This window comes from Cervus canadensis, chromosome 3, assembly GCF_019320065.1.
Source record: "Cervus canadensis isolate Bull #8, Minnesota chromosome 3, ASM1932006v1, whole genome shotgun sequence".
Lineage (NCBI taxonomy): Eukaryota > Metazoa > Chordata > Mammalia > Artiodactyla > Cervidae > Cervus > Cervus canadensis.
In genome coordinates, this window is record NC_057388.1 from 93850610 (window position 1) to 93866762 (window position 16153).

At 40.5% G+C, this 16153-nt stretch overlaps 1 protein-coding gene across 4 annotated transcripts in view; it reads right to left on the reverse strand.

The window, feature by feature from the left end:
- Positions 1-6683: 6683 nt before the first annotated feature.
- CNOT4 (CCR4-NOT transcription complex subunit 4) overlaps positions 6684-16153 on the reverse strand; it is a 149649-nt gene continuing 140179 nt past the window's right edge. For 2 of the 4 annotated variants that reach the window (XM_043463789.1, XM_043463788.1), the window contains exons 11-12: positions 8748-8960; positions 6684-8075 (exon numbers count right to left, since the gene is read on the reverse strand). In XM_043463789.1, coding sequence (XP_043319724.1) covers positions 7774-8075; positions 8748-8960 — 515 coding nt within the window. In that variant the 3' untranslated portion in view covers positions 6684-7773. The remainder of the gene's footprint in view (positions 8076-8747; positions 8961-16153) is intronic. The other 2 variants (XM_043463791.1, XM_043463790.1) reach the window with 1 other exon arrangement.

Below are 16153 nucleotides of genomic sequence, written 5' to 3' on the forward strand. Positions count from 1 at the left end.
AAACCACAGCCATACTAAATTTTACTCTCATTCAGGTAAACATTTATTGAGAGGTTACTATGTGCCAGGCCCTTTGCTAAGTGCTGGGACTAGCATGGCTAACAGGTAGATATGGGGACCTCCCTGGTGGTCCACTGGTTAAGACTATGTGCTTCCACTGAAGGGGTGGCAGGTTCAATCCCGGTCAGGGAGCTATGATCCCACATGCCACTTGGTATGGCCTAAACAAACAAACAGGTAGGTGTTTTCCTTGCTCTCAGAACTTAGTCTAGTGGAAACTTCTAGAAACTTCAACATGTTTCTGAATTTTTTTTTTAATCCTTAATCTGTCACTGGGAAAAATTCAAGATTCTGAAATATCTTTTGAATTATTTCCCCTTCTCATCCTCTCACCCCTTATTAATCAGTAACCTTCACCTGGACTATTTCTCTTGTTTCCTAGCTAGACCTTTTATTGTATTGTGGACTTTCCTATGTGTTGATGGAACACACATGCACACACCTTATTTCACAGAAAATTTCAGGCGGTCATCAACAGTCCCTTTGAGGCAAAACCCCAGACTCTTGGGGTTTTTCATTAACCTAAAGAATCTCACTTCAGTGTCTCTCCCATCTTCATCATTCCTGCCTAGGGCTGTGTATGTACAAAGTGCAATCTTATAATGTCTCTCTCCTAAAACAGAAACTGGAAACAGGCTCATTTCCAACAAAATCAGAGTCCAGGACTCTTGCAGGCCTTCTTTCTCACAAGTCTCCTGCACAATCCCAGGTTCCTTCCAAACTGAGATGCAGTCCCTAAACATGGCCTATGCAATCTCATCACAAGGCCTTTCTTTGTTCAGGCTGTGTCCCCACCCAAGTCTTAGTTTATCCAAAGCTTGCATTTCTTTGAGCTGGTTTGACATTTCATACATTAGACATTCACATCCAGTCTTAGTTTTTAATTTTTATTTATTTATTTATTTATTTTTGGAGGGTGGCATATTAGATCTCATTTCCCTGACTGGAGATCAAACATGTGCCCCCAGCAGTGGAAGCATAAAGTCTTAATCACTAGACCACTGGAGAAGTCCACAGTCTTAGAGTTGACTATCCAGACTTTTTCAGAGTAAGAGAATAGGAATCACCTTATCTTTGTACCTCCTGAAGCACCTGGCATAATGCCCAGCCCAAAGTAGATGTTTGGAAACAAATGTTAGACTTTATTAAACTCAAATTTCTCCTTTACATCCCAGACTCAGTTGTGTCCTTCATCCTTTTTCCTCTCCTACATAACTGTCCTTCAAATATTTGAAAACAATTACCTTGTTCCTTTTTCTTATCTGCCCCAAATCCAGGAGACACTGGCTAACTTGGTAGTCTATGTAAACAAAACTCAACATAAGCACAACATAGTCAAGAAGTCCCTCAGAGTTCTATTTCCCAGCCAACCTTTGACTCACACTCTATGATTCGGAACAAGAAGTATCTCTTCACACCCTTCATTTCACCACCACTTTACTAAAATAAGGAAGAAAGAAAAATAAAACAAGGAGGAAGCAGGCAATTCCATCCTTATCTCAGTCATTTTACAAATATAAACAAGAAAGGCGGCAAACACTTGGAGTTTCAGAACAGAAAGGGAGGATGAGCAAAGTAATGGATAAATGCAGCTGAGAATGGGTGACAGCAAGCTTTAGCTCTGCTATTAAATCTGTGACCCAGGACAAGACTCAACTTCTCTGAGTCTGTTTACGTAGTTTTTGCATATTAAGGAGACTGATAAAAACCAAGGAATTCACATCTGGACTGTATGCAATCTTCTGGACCTTAGGTATTTTATTAATAGTTATCTGTTTTGCAAATACTAAAGCTGAAAACAAAAATATCCCACAGATCATTGTTTCTCTTTGTTGTTGTTTTTCAGTGATTCAGTCGTGTCTGTCTCTGCAACCCCGTGGACTGCAGCACGCCAGGCTTCCCTGTCCTTCTCCATCTCCCAGGACTTGCTCAAACTCATGTCCATTGAGTCAGTGATGCCATCCAACCATCTTATCCTCTGTCATCCCCTTCTGCTTTCAATCTTTCCCAGCATCAGGGTCTTTTCTAGAGTCGGCTCTTTCTCTTTAAATTCTCTTAATTATTTATGAGCCTTAGTTTTAAAATCACCCAGCCTACACAAAAATATTCTATTTGAACTATTAACCTCTATTGGTCATATATACCTACTCCCATCAACTCAGGAGGGAAGCTGTAGAAGGAAGTGCAAGGACTCCATTTACAAACACCCGCATAACATACTCAGTTTCCTTCAGAGACGGAGCAAGTGCCGAATACTTTAGAATGGCCAATTCTTATGAGATGTGCCTTGAACATTTGGGCCAATGTTTATGTCCTTTCTCAAATTATTTGGGTTACCACCAATGGAAACTGTTATCTTACCCTTTAAAGGCATTTCCCCCCCCATAATCATGTATTCTCTTCTTTAAATCAATTTGTTCAGTGGCAATTTTAGAAATGAATTTTCAAAGGCAGTTCTTTCCAGTAGGAAATTGCCCGCATGTCTAAAAGCTATGTCTAGACTAAGCTAATAATGTGTTAAGCACAAAGAACTGAGTACTGATTTTTGTGACAAAATAAGTATTTGGTTTTTAAATAATTCATGCTAACGTCCTCAGTCATCTTTCACTTGGATAGATCTCTTGAGTGGAAATAGCCATATCTGACAAAGGATATGTTTCATGATTATGTTTAAAGTATAGAAGCTGTCAACTCTTTAAAGTCTACATACCCTAAATATAATAAGGAGCGTAAATCAAATGATGATGGTAAAAACTTGATAGAAAACTTGAATAACATGTGCAGTGGATGCCACGTCTTTAAATTCAGGCAGGTGGTGGAGAGTGCTAACTGTATTCAGCTCTGTTATGGGTTGTCATGGCATAATCCTTGTGGATACACACTGTTGACACTTATTACCTGCTCACAAAATATAATCCATACAGTGCCAAGGGGAGGCTATTTCCTCCTCTGCAATTTCCAGAATTGCTCTAACTCAGGGTAGCCTAGAAAATGACCCACATCCATCTGACTTGCTATGTCCCCTAAAACTGCAGTAAATGCGGACATCTAGTTCAAAATTTTAATCATTAAAATAATCCCCTGTATGATAAGCTTTGGGAAAACAAACTAATGATTGTAAATCAAAAGAGCTTCATTGGAAAAGAGGATATTAAAAAGAGAGAAACCACTTCAAGGTTAACAGAACAAACATGTGGGCAGGTGCCATTCAAACCATATATATACATATATATATATACACAACATGGTGGCTAGCGCTTGTTCCTCTACTGCCTAAAAATCTATGCCGATTAGCTTACAAAATCAGAGCACAAAACTGGACTAAGATGGTAGATTAAACCTACATACTTAACTTAAAATTAGAATAAAGAAAAAAGCAGGGAGACCCTGAGAGGAGATGACAGAGCAAAATGCGGTGACCAAGAAAACAGCAGTTTGAGTCACCTGGCTGGTGAGAAACTTCACGCTAGCAGCAGAGATGCTGAGACCCAACACCATTCACACCACAGCACCCTCAAGGGCACACACTGCCAGGTGCCCTGAGAAGCACGGATAAAATGTGTGGGGCGGGGCTAAAGTAAAGCTTACTGAGAAAGCTGTTTCAAGAAGTTAGTTTCCTAGATTCAATCCCCCACTCCACACCATAGTGCAACCACACGTTTCTTAAATGGACAGGTATTTACTTGGAGACAATCTCTGGAGAGAAAAGGACTGAAAACAAGGATGAAGTAAACATTCTCATAATGAATACAGAGACTACCGTAGCAGCTCTGGCCTCAGACCCTCACCAGCCACCATGAGACTCTTCTCTAGACAATCTGACCAGCCCAGGAGAAAAAGCCCAAAGACATTGACAATAGGTCTTCCCCAACAGAGCCCATCCAGACTTTCCCAAAGTGAAGTTCAAAGTTGGCATGCCTTCCTGTTTACAAAACTTCCTGTCAGCTTTTTAGTCTTATTCATGAGTGGATAAGAGTTACCAGGGATCTGCGAAGTCTCTAATGTGAAAGACAGAGATCAGAGCAAAGAGGTAAAACCAACTGGGAGAAACAGACACAAGGCAAGGAGAAGACAGCTACATGTATAAACAAACTCGAGATAAAACTTCCTAGAAAGAGCAAAAGACCGAGCTGGCAAATTGGAAAAAAAGGCGAAAGTCCAGAGTAAGGGCATTTTTAGAAAGGGAGAACAGTGAAAATAACTGCAAGAAATTCACTTGTGAAATAAGTCAAGAAAATTTCCTAGAACTGAAGGACGTGAGTCACCGGGTTTTAAAAACCTAGTGTGTATCCACTGTGCTCAGCATAGACCCATATCAAGGAACACAGAAGACAATTTCTACAAGCTTCCTGAGAGAGAGAGAGAGACAAAAGGACTACATACGAGTGGCTTTGAATTTTTTTTAACAGTAATACTGGAAGCAAGAAGACAAGAGAGTAAGGCCTTCAAAGTTCTAAAGGGAAAAATATCTACAATTTTCTGTATCAACAATTTACGGTTTATCAACTGAAACAGTATTTTCAGGTATGCAAAATACTAAAATATTTATTTCCCATGTGCATTTCTCAAGGAGTTTCTGGAAGATGTCACTCCAACAAAATTAGAGGAAAAAAGACCAAGATATGGCATACAGGAATACAGGGGGGAAAAGACCCAAGAAAGGAGACAGGTGAAGGGAACACTAGGAATGTCGGCAGTGCACCAGATCTAAGAATTGTGAGCCCAGAGACAGACATTGAGGGCTGTCAGTACCAAGATTCCTACTGCTGTTATGCCAGCAGACCGCCTAAATTGGTTTGGTCCAGATTCTTTTTTGCACTTATCTGATTTTGACCAAATCTAATGAAATTTCTGTTCTCCCCTCCATGCCCTGGTGAATTGATCAGCTGACGCTTCTTTTAAACCATCCCATTCCCATAGGTTGGGCTTTGATCAACTCCAGAGGACTGGAGGGAAACCAGAGAGCTCACACACAGGAAACAGAGCAGACTACTTGCATCAGTGTCTCTGCCAGACGCCCAGGGTCAGACTGCCGGCAGCCGTGTCAGAGGCCCCACTGGCATCCTTCTCCAGGATTCACTCATGGCCTTGCATCGTCTTCCCCAGAACTGGCTTTTATAAATTATCAGTGAAACTAAAGCCAAACTATGACCTAGAGAATCCGTTCAATTTATCTTCTAAAAGCCTGGATCTGATGGTGATAATACTGCTCTTCCTTACACATTTAGGTTTTGCTTTGCAACTTAGCTTTTTAAAAAAAATGAAACAATGCATTATTCAGGGATATGTATGTCATCGCAAGATTTTAAAAAGAAAGATTAGCACAGATATCAAGATTATGGTTGTCTGTTGATGGGAAGGAAAGAAAACTGGAAAGGGAGAGATAGGAGGTCTTTCACGATATTATAGGTTCTAATTAGGTGGTAGGCATAGAGGGTTCTATAGGTTCTAATTAGGTGGTAGGCATAGAGGGTTTTATTATTTTTTAAATGGTATTTATATATTTTATAAGGTCTTCTGTATGTATGTTTCATTAAGCACATACACAATCATAGCACAGCCATGCAAGATAGAATTGCCCTCCTTTTACATTTTTATTGATATACCAACTCCCCTGGCCTGAATGCCCCAAAGCCTTGATAATAATTCATGGCTACCTGATATTACTTGTGTGTTGGGCCACCACTCTGCAGCACAAAGTGAAGATTTAGGCAACTGGAAGATGTAGGCAACTGAAGCAAAGCTTACAGACTAAAGAAAGCCTACAGCCTATAGTCTTCTCCTATCACAGGTTACATTGTGGTTAATTTTTTAAAACACAATTTGCTGTTCACCCAGTCATATCTACTTGTGGTGACATGTATTTGAAACAATCTGCTTCACATTCTTCAAAGATTGTTAAAAAAAATTTTGGTATCAAATTGAAGTACATATTAAAGGTAAGAAGAAGGACAATCAACCCGAAAAAAACCAGAACGTAAAATCTCAAAAGATTTACTTAATTCATTCCACAAAGATCTGCTTAATGGAGGTAGCTGGAAATATACCAACTCCAGCTTTGAACTTCTGAATGTAACCCAAATCACGCAGATTTCTAGCAACCTCATCCTCTCCGATGGTCAGTGACTCTCTCTCCCTCTTAGGTCCTCCCTAGGATAGCTGGTCACGAAAGACTTCTCTGTGGGTTTCCCGCATCAGTGTTCCCGATCTCTTTCCCGTCGTAGCACGCACACGTGCTGCTGCTTGGATGGCACCCCGCCTGCTGGTCCTGCCAGTCTCCCCGAGACCGCCAACATCTCAGCATGACACAGCCTATGTGCTCCTTTGTGGCACGTGAGGCCTCTCAGTTGCAAAGGTGTGGCCCACACAATGCAACAGCACAAAGAAGCATCTTCTACTGAAAGCCACTGGGAGAGGAACTCTTGAAGATAAGACGGGCTGATCATCACACATGGCAACGCCTGACAGTAAGATTACTTTTTTTTTCTAGTTTCTTCTTCTAACCCATCTTCCCTATTGCTGAAGATGTAAAATCCATGGAAACACCGGATGACTGTTATCACGAAATGTTTCAAATTCACATGCAACAAAATGGAAAAACAAAAACAAGAACAACCCAATGGTCATCATCAAGTTTTCTGTTTTATTTAAGATTTTAGTTTTAATTCTGAAGAAAGAGGTACATTTCCTTTTTTTTTTTAGTTTTAGCATCAGGTTATAACCAGGTTTCTGTTTTCTTTTCTCCTGTCTTTTCAATACTGCACAAACGTTCAGAAACTACAGGGTTAAGTAAAAGCTGCAGGCAAGGAGGTCAGAGATTTGCTCCTGATGGTGATCAGATGGCCCCAGAGCAGTGCTATCTCAGAGTGCCCTTAGTCAGGTGAATTTACGGTAAAAAGAAAAAAAGATTCTGACAGAGGAGAAAGATTGACAAAATCACTTATATTTCAGCTCTTATATATTATGCATAGGTATTAAATCTGTGAATACTTTTTTTCTTTAAAACATCTGAATTTATTTTAAATCTAAAGTCAAAATTTTTTCTCCTTTAAAAAAAATCACTTCTCCCCTCCTTATAAACTCTTTAGCAACAGGCCAGTTACTACTACAGATCAATTTATCTTTCCATCAACTTCCAATAAATTCTTAAGCTTAACAACACAATCAAGTCCTTTCCATCAACTTGCCAAAAGAATTAAAAATTAAATTAAAAGCATTTTCCCTGCAATAGTGATAAGCTGAATACAAGATGGATGCCAGGACCACTGCTTTCCCCCATGCATTTAGCAATCTCATTTCAACCTGGTTTTCAAACTTCTGCAGTTGATAATGCATTTACTTCACCTTTCCTAGAGATTAATCGTCATTTTCTGCTAAGCAGATTATATCATTATTATGCGCAACAGACAAACAGTAATTTTCTAAGTTTCGAGACTGCCCTTTGATTTCTTTTTTTTTCCTCCTTAAAAAGGCATTTTTAGAAAACATTCAACAGTGTCACTTGAATGCTGGATCAACAGAAACTTTTACATTAAAAAAAAGGATGGTAATGACCCTGTGATCGCATTGCATCTGGGGGTAGGGAGAAAAAAAAATTGATCAGGAACTGGATTCTTCAGAACGTAAGAGATGAGAAGGGAGCTGTGGGTGGGCTGAGAGGGAGAAAACAGGGTGGGACAAATCCTGCATTTTCTAATGAATTCTCCTCTTTCCCTAGTGGCGGTCCAGTGTTGAACTCTGTAATAAATCTGTGGGGGTTTTGCTGGGGGGTCTGAAGGCTGTCTGAAAGCCTGGGGGTGGGGAGTGAAAGCTGGAAGGGTTTGAAGGAGGAGGGTAGGGGTTCCAGCTGGCTCTGTGCAGAGGGATCTGTGTGCTGAAGGGGGCGCTGTGGTGGGTTTGTGACGGAGCGGCAGTGGGGCCGTCCATCTCTGTGAGGGCCTGAAGGGATTTTAGCCAGTGTGGAGGATTGTCATCTTGAAGAGAGTCTAAACTGTTTCCTGAAGATGCTGGAATACCTAAGGAGAGAAAACAAAACAAGAAGGAAGAGGGTGAGTCTGTGCAGAGAGAATAAGAAATTCATCAAACAAAAAATTTTAAGGAGCTTAGTTTATCCAAAAAGAAATGCAATTTTCAACTCTGTCCAAATAAGACGTTCTCAGGCTTACGTTGCTTTTATCCTCCACCCACAACCACCACGATTTATTGTCACACAAACCCATGCCTCCTCTTCAACTATACAGGCATTATCCCCCCGTGTCACAGAGGCGGAGTTGCAAAAACCAGTCCCCAAGATTGTATTTCCCAATTGTGCTTCTCCTTCTCTAGTAGGGATACACGGACCAGATAGCCTTATAATAGAGAGCTTTATGTTTTAAAGTGGAGTATGTTCCTTTAAGAGGATACGTCGGATCCTTTTGTACTTTGAGACCTACAAAATACACGCATGCTGTCAGACGTGAGCACCTACTGACATCAAAGGAAGCAACCTAGGTACCAAACGCCTTATTACACAACTAGGCCAACAGAGTTAACAACTGAGGCTATGTGACCCCAGAGGATCAAAGAAGCTGCCACACACTTGTGACTTTGGGGGAAGATTATGTTGACGAGACCTCTGCTTTTAGAACATCTGTGCTAAAAAACCAAACCAGTGGCAGTCAGTGGAGCTGAAGGAGCGAGAAAGTTACCTGTGATGATGGCTGGGTCTGTCCAGCTGCCAGGGCGGTCCCAACTCGGGCTGTCGGTGGTGGCAGTGTTGGACGCTGGTGCACTGTGGTTGGCGTTGGAGGGGGAGGAAGAATTGGGCAGTCCACCAAAGTTGATGTTAATGTTGGGTAGAAGTGCCCTTAGCCCGTCCTGCCATTCCTTCATATTTAAACTCTCTACAGAACTGCTGTTGTCTGGGAGATTTACCAACAAAAAAATGAAAGATAAAAAAAAAAATAAAAAGCTGACGTTAGAAACATATGTTGTTCTTTCGTGGTTAAGCGGGAGAAGAATTATTCTTTCTTTATTGAGCATCTAGAAAAGGTTGTCCTAGCAAGATAAACTTGGTTAGGATTTTGCTCGTGAACTCGGAGCCCCTGAAATCAGTGAGGAAAAACTTGCTCAAGGTTCAGGAGAGGGAGCTTCTTGTCCTGACAGACGCTTCACCATTTGCTTTTGTAAGCCAACAGTCCAGTTTAAAGACTCAGTGCTCCAGAGCATAATTTGGTTCCAGCTACATTATGAAGTTTCAGTTAGTGGGGCATGTAGCCAGCTGAGCTGATTTATGCTATACATAAAAAAAGCAAGCCTGTGAAGTTCAGTATAGGATTGTATTCTGAGCCCATTAAATGAAAAAAAAAAAGCCATTTTATGAAAAACAAACATAAGCCAATAGAAAAAAAATAATTTAAGTTCTTCCTGATTATAAAACTGATCATGTATTTTGGAGGAGAAAGGCGTAATGAAAAGGCTTTTGAATCTGAAAAGAGTATTTTTCCATTAGTCACAAAGGCCAAGGAGGCAGGGGCGAAGCTACCCTTTAAATGGAATCATTTCCAGTGGCCTGCCCACTCTGTCCTTAACGGTTCTACCAATCATTCACAACACAAGACCTGGAGTCCTGTGGTTGGTTCCCTGGTTCTTTTATAAATAGCATCAAATATGATATAATGCTATCAAGATAAAAAGGCTTTCATAAATTGTGACTAAACTCACTTGATCTGCTACCATCCAGAATCCACAAAGCATATAAGTAATTGCTTGGGGGAGGGGAAGGGTGAAGTGTAATTACTACTTAGAATAACTGTCTTATTGAGACTAGGACGGCAGGTCAAACTACGAACTGGAGTTCTTGAGAAGAGCACAGAAAACTGAGTTCTACAGAATTGATGAGAAATCACCACTAATGATGATGACGACGACGACAATGACACTTTATCAGGTACAGTCTAGGCTATTTGGTGAATTTAGTTTTCTTTTTATAATTTTTCCCTTGCCCCAATCACTGACCTATGCTAAATTAAAACGTTTCAGTCAGTGATGCTTTTAACCCTAATGACGTTATTTATAAGAAGATAGAAACTACAACTAAATGCAGTAAGTCATCTCTGAATTTACTAAAATGAAGAAAAAGCAATCAACACCATACGAGTCAGTAGAAAGGAAAATAAATTCTTCAAACAGAATTCCAATTCACCATCAGTGTAATCTCCTAAGGCTCACCCTTCTATTTGCATCCTACCTCACACTTGCACTATGTTGAACAATTCACAAAGCACTCTCACAGTCATTATTTCATTTGCTGCTCATGTTCTGAGGTATGCAGAGCAGGAGGTATAGCGTGCATTTAACAGATAAAGGAACAGACTCTAGAATAATTTGTCCAAGTCACATAACTTATATAGTCAACACTTGAAAGCCAGACCTTATCTGAGATTTTTTTTTTTTAAGTAACACCAAGCTCTAGATTTTGTATAGACTATTTGCTTTGTCTTTGTATAGACTATTATTTAGCTTTCTTAACAAGTTAAATGCTTAAGGCAAATCCCAGGAGCCTGTGAGACCCATGATGAAAAGGAAGCAAAAAATTACAGAAACATTAAAGAATGTCCATCAGTCATGACTTGGAGAAGAAATATTTCACTAAAGGAACAAATGAGACTTGGCAGCCAGGATGAAAAAATTCTAATCGACAACACAACCATCAGTCTCCTCTTGGCTCCAAATGCATAAGGCATTAACAAAATCACACTAATAAAGTCCTAGAACACTCTCAATTACAAGGTTTGGTGGCTAAGGCACATTCTAACCTTTAAAGTAGTCACACTGTCAGACTGAATAACTTAACTTGGTTTCAGTTCAGTTCAGTTCAGTTGCTCAGTCGTGTCCGATTCTTTGCAACCCCATGAACTGCAGCACGCCAGGCCTTCCTGTCCATCACCAACTCCTGGAGTCCACCCAAACCCATGTCCATTGAGTCGGTGAAGCCATCCAACCATCTCATCCTGTCGTCCCCTTCTCCTCCCACCCTCAATCTTTCCCAGCATCAGGGTCTTTTCCAATGAGTCAGCTCTTCACATCAGGTGGCCAAAGTATTGGAGTTTCAGCTTCAGCGTCAATCCTTCCCATGAACACCCAGGACTGATCTCCTTTAGGATGGACTGGCTGGATCTCCTTGTAGTCCAAGGGACTCTCAAGATTTCAGTTAACCAAAAATTGAATTCTAAATAAGGAAAACTTCACAGGAGGGGGAAAAAAAATCTCCCCAATATAAAAAAGTGATGTACAACTACATGGGAAAACTTTAAGGAAGATTAATGCCCTAGAACTTTAGGTAGCCAAACTCAACAAGAAGCCTATTAAGATAAACTGAGGTTCCCTCTTCTACTTCATAGGGAAAAAGCAAAAAAAACAAAAAAAAAACAACCTCGTAACTTAGTAAAAACCCATCTTCTCCTCACTTTTGCTCTACATTTAGTGAAGGCTGGAACTAAGGAACTCTGCATTAACAGAATAACATTTGCATCTATATAAAGTTTATCTGAAAACTAGTATTAAAATAAAATCAAAGATAACTGCTCACAGGCAGGAGGTATATGGGAACTTTTTGTACTCCACTCAATTTTGCTGTGAACTTAAAAAGTCCTCTAAAAAATAACATCTATTTTCTTTGATTTTAGGCTAATGAAATCAAACAAGAGTATGTTAGCCAAGACACTCACAGACGGCGCATGATATAGAAACTACAAGGAACGTGGATCCTCCCAAGGCGAACTATGATTACAAAATACCTTGGGAAATTAACTGGCTAGTTTATAATTCTTACAATCTTGCCAGAAAACAAAATCATGTATGTGCCTAGACATCATGGGAGCCCAATAGCATGGCTGGCTGGCTTGCAGTGAAGTTGCAAGTGTCACAGGAAGTGGACTGACATCATTAGCTCAGGGTATGGGACCACTCTTCTCAGTTGCTTGCAAAAAGAAGTTTTCTTCACTGTTTTGTCTACTATTGCTATGCCAAGTGTTGGCACAAAGAAAGGCCAAGAAAAAGGAAATCAGATAAATCCATCAAAACTTCTACAGACACATCTGTAACCACCTACTCTACCTCCCTGCCCACATTCCCACCCCACCTCTGGCCCAAATCTGTTCTGGCTGAGAGGGCTTCTGGTAATTCCATTCCTTGCAATACATACAGCAGGGCAGATGAACCTCGGCACAACTGACATTCAGGAGAAATGACAGTTCGTCTCTCGCCGCGCGGGGGCCGTCCTCTGCCCTGGAGGCGTTGAGCAGCACTGCCGGATGCTAGCGGCTCCTGTGCACAGCCGCCCCCGCCCCCCCCAATTCGGACAGTGAGAAATGTCTCCAGACATTGCCCAATAGCTACTGGCGTGTGGAGAGGCAAAATTACCCCTTGTTGACAACCACTGACACAAAGGAAGTTGATTCCTTTGTTTCTAAGATTCTAAATAATTCCATTCGAATACACAACTCCTTTTAAATAGCAACCTGGATGCAACCTGATGCGACTTCATTTCCCTTTGCTTATACAGGACTTCACACTGGCATATAAATTCACTATGTACAAGTCAATAGCTGTAACGGAGAAAACACTGGGCTGAAAATTGCAGATGGACTCTATAAGGCAACCGTAATTAACATAACCTTGAACATATAAGTGCATGCAAGTCTCTTAATATGCCAGGACCCTATTTTATGACATCTGCTTTTTTCTCTTATAAGGATCAAATAAGAGAAGGAAGGGCTTCCCTGGTGGCTCAGAGGTTAAAGCGTCTGCCTCCAATGCGGGAGACCCGGGTTCAATCCCTGGGTCGGGAAGAACTCCTGGAGAAGGAAATGGTAACCCACTCCAGTATTCTTGCCTAGAGAATCCCATGGACGGAGAAGCCAGGCAGGCTACAGTCCACGGGGTTGCAAAGAGTTGAACACGACTGAGCCACTTCACTTCAAGAGAAGGAAAAGCAATTTGAAGCCCATTTACTACTTGATAAATGTCTAACAACAATTTTTTTTTTTTAATACTCAATACTGAACAGATTAGTAGTTTCCGAAAAGCCAATGTAAGAACATTTCCCAGTTGCCAGAAAATGGCTCTGTGCACAATAGTTTCCTCCCAGGAATGTAGAGCTAACATCCAGCATTCTCCCAGAGGTGCTATGCAGTCAACCTAACTAATAAGCCTTCTTACTACCAACAGAGTACAAAGACAAACAAGACATGAGAACAACCTTTAAGTTTATTCTGTAAGCAGGGACTTCCCTGGTGGTCCAGTGCCTAAGACCCTGTGCTCCCAATGCAAGAGGCCCAGGTTTGATCCCTGGTCAGGGAACTAGATCTCACACGCCACAACTAAGTCCTGGAGCAGCCAAATAAATAACAACAATAAACTTACCATAAGCAAACTACAATGAAAATCATGTCACTGAACACACTTTATACTAAACAATACTAATTTTAGTGTTAACGTATTTAATTAGAAGTAGCATAATACATTTGGAGAAGGAAATGGCAACAACCCACTGCAGTATTCTTGCCTGGAGAATCCCAGGGATGGGGGAGCCTGGTGGGCTGCCGTCTATGGGGTCTCACAGAGTCGGATACGACTGAAGCGACTTACCAGCAGCAGCATAATACATTCGGCTTCCTTGGTGGCTCAAATGGTAAAGTATCTGCCTGCACTATGGGAGACCTGGGTTCGATCCCTGGGTTGGAGAGATCCCCTGGAGGAGGACATGGCAGCCCACTCCAGTATTCTTGCCTGGAGAATTCCATGGACAAAGGAGCCTGGAAGGCTACAGTCCATGTGGTCGCAGAGTCAGACACGACTGACTGACTAAACACAGCACAGCGTGATACATTAGGGAAGGATTGTGTATTTTTAAGGGATTGCTGATATGTTTAAATGTTTTATGATGTTAAAATTTTAGTTTCAATTTACAATTTTCACATATGTACAAAATCACTATTTTCGGTTCTAAATAATTCGAGGGCAGGATAGCAGGTGAAGTTGTTTATAGTAGTTTTATTTTTTAGAACAGAACTCAAAGACAGAATTTAAAGTACTTTCAAGATGCCTTCTCACATTCTCATACTTCACTGTGTAAGAAACATCAGTATACTTCGATTTACCTAGCTCAGAACACATTTTATTAAGGAAGAAATTATAGTTAAAATTCTGCCAGTTTGCTGATAGCCTAAGACTAGGTCCATAACAAGCCGGTCATCACGCATTAAAGCAAGATGACAAGTCTAGTTTTTAGCAACAACAGAAAATGTATGTGTTAAGGCTGCCAAAATAAAAATCAAAGCAACTATTTAGTGAATGCCTACAGTACACAGGGAGGACAAAGCCCTTATGTCTTAACTCCTGTTCTTAAGCAGCTTAACGTCTAGATGGTGAGACAACGCAAACATGGGAAAAAGTTCAACAACCGCAGCCTGAAAAACCAACAGAAGAAATGTCACGGGGTTGTACATGATTAACAAATGCTATAAAAGTTTAGTAAAAAGAGAGGCTAGGTAGGCACATGTGTAGAAATGTGGGTGAAAAAGAGTTGCAGTCTCTCATTCATGGAGTTTAAAGTTCACAGATGCCCTGAACCTGAAAAATCCATGACAGGTTAAAACTATCTTTGGCGTTTTTATATACCTAGCCTAACTATTTGCTAGAAAATACACATAAAGACACATTTTATAAGCAATGATTACAACATATTACAAAATCAAGTTAAGCTGTGTTCTGACATCAGGCCTTTCACAGAAAATCAAGAGCAGGAAAAGATGAATGGCTTTAGGTAAGAGCACATGTTACAGCAGTCGAGGGGATTTCTCTCCTTCCTGTTCCTCAGATTAACTGCCATGTGTTATTATAAAATGCAAAACTTTGCTACAGAGAACAAGACTGTGGGGAAATCTGCTCCTTATGATAAATCATCACTGGTGATAAGCCAATGACTTCTTCTGGCTTGCATGAAATCTTTATCTAAGAGAGAAATTTTCAAATTGGTTATACAGACTGCAAAACCACCTTAGGAGCCACTGAGGAAGAAGTTAAGGGGATAAGGGTAGAAGGACAACACATCTGCTCCCACCTCTTGATTTCATCTATTTCAGGGTAGCAGGTAAGACTGCATTTGAAAAACAAGGCCTGCTAAGATAGAAGACAGAGGATCTATGTATATAACACGGTGAAATAAAACACACTTAAGGGGAATCCTAAAATAAAAGGCTGTTCCAAGTCTTTGCTTCCTCTAATACAATAATATACCACCAGGTCACAATTTTATCTCCACTTGGCATTCTTGACTCTACCCTCTCTTTGGTTCCCCTCCACAAGGTTTTTTTTTTAATAAACACATAGGTCTTATTAATTAAACTAGCTAGATGCAACTACAGTCACAAATCTACCAATTTCTCCGCTTTCTTGTTCGGGCAGGGACAATGGTACACGTATTCAGCCCTGATCCTTTCATTATTCTGTTCCCGCCTACAGTCGCTAGGACCAGAGAACTCTTATTTCAAGTTAAATATGTTAGCAGTCTAACTCAACTGGGAAGTAGTCATTCAGAGTTCCAGTCCCAAAACATTCCTAAAAAGAGTTTATTCTGCTCTTCAGTTTTTAATCCTCATCTCACCGCTACTCCCCAAAGTCTCCTCAATCTGATCTTGTTTTCTAAAAAGCTTTAATCTTCCTTTTCTTCACTGCTGTCCTTTATAGTTCAAAGTCAGAGGCTACTTCTAAAGGTAAGTTACTTAGTGAAACAAATCTTTCTTGGTACAAGGGGCTGTCCATCAGAAATTTAGTTCCCATTATGATTAATTCTTGCCACTTAGACTCTCAAATATTCATTTTTAGGACAACCGAGTACGACCTGTCTTAGTCACTCTACCCCTTGCTAAACTCCCTGCCTCCTCCAGCCCTGTTAGATATTAATTCCTGTGAGTTTGGGGATGGAGTCTATCTCTATCAGTATATGATTTCAAGAAAGCCTAAACTTTCTCAAACTTCAACATATCTCTAAGCAACTGAAATAGAAATGAATTATGCTTGTCCTATATACAAAACCAAACTTTAAAGAGCA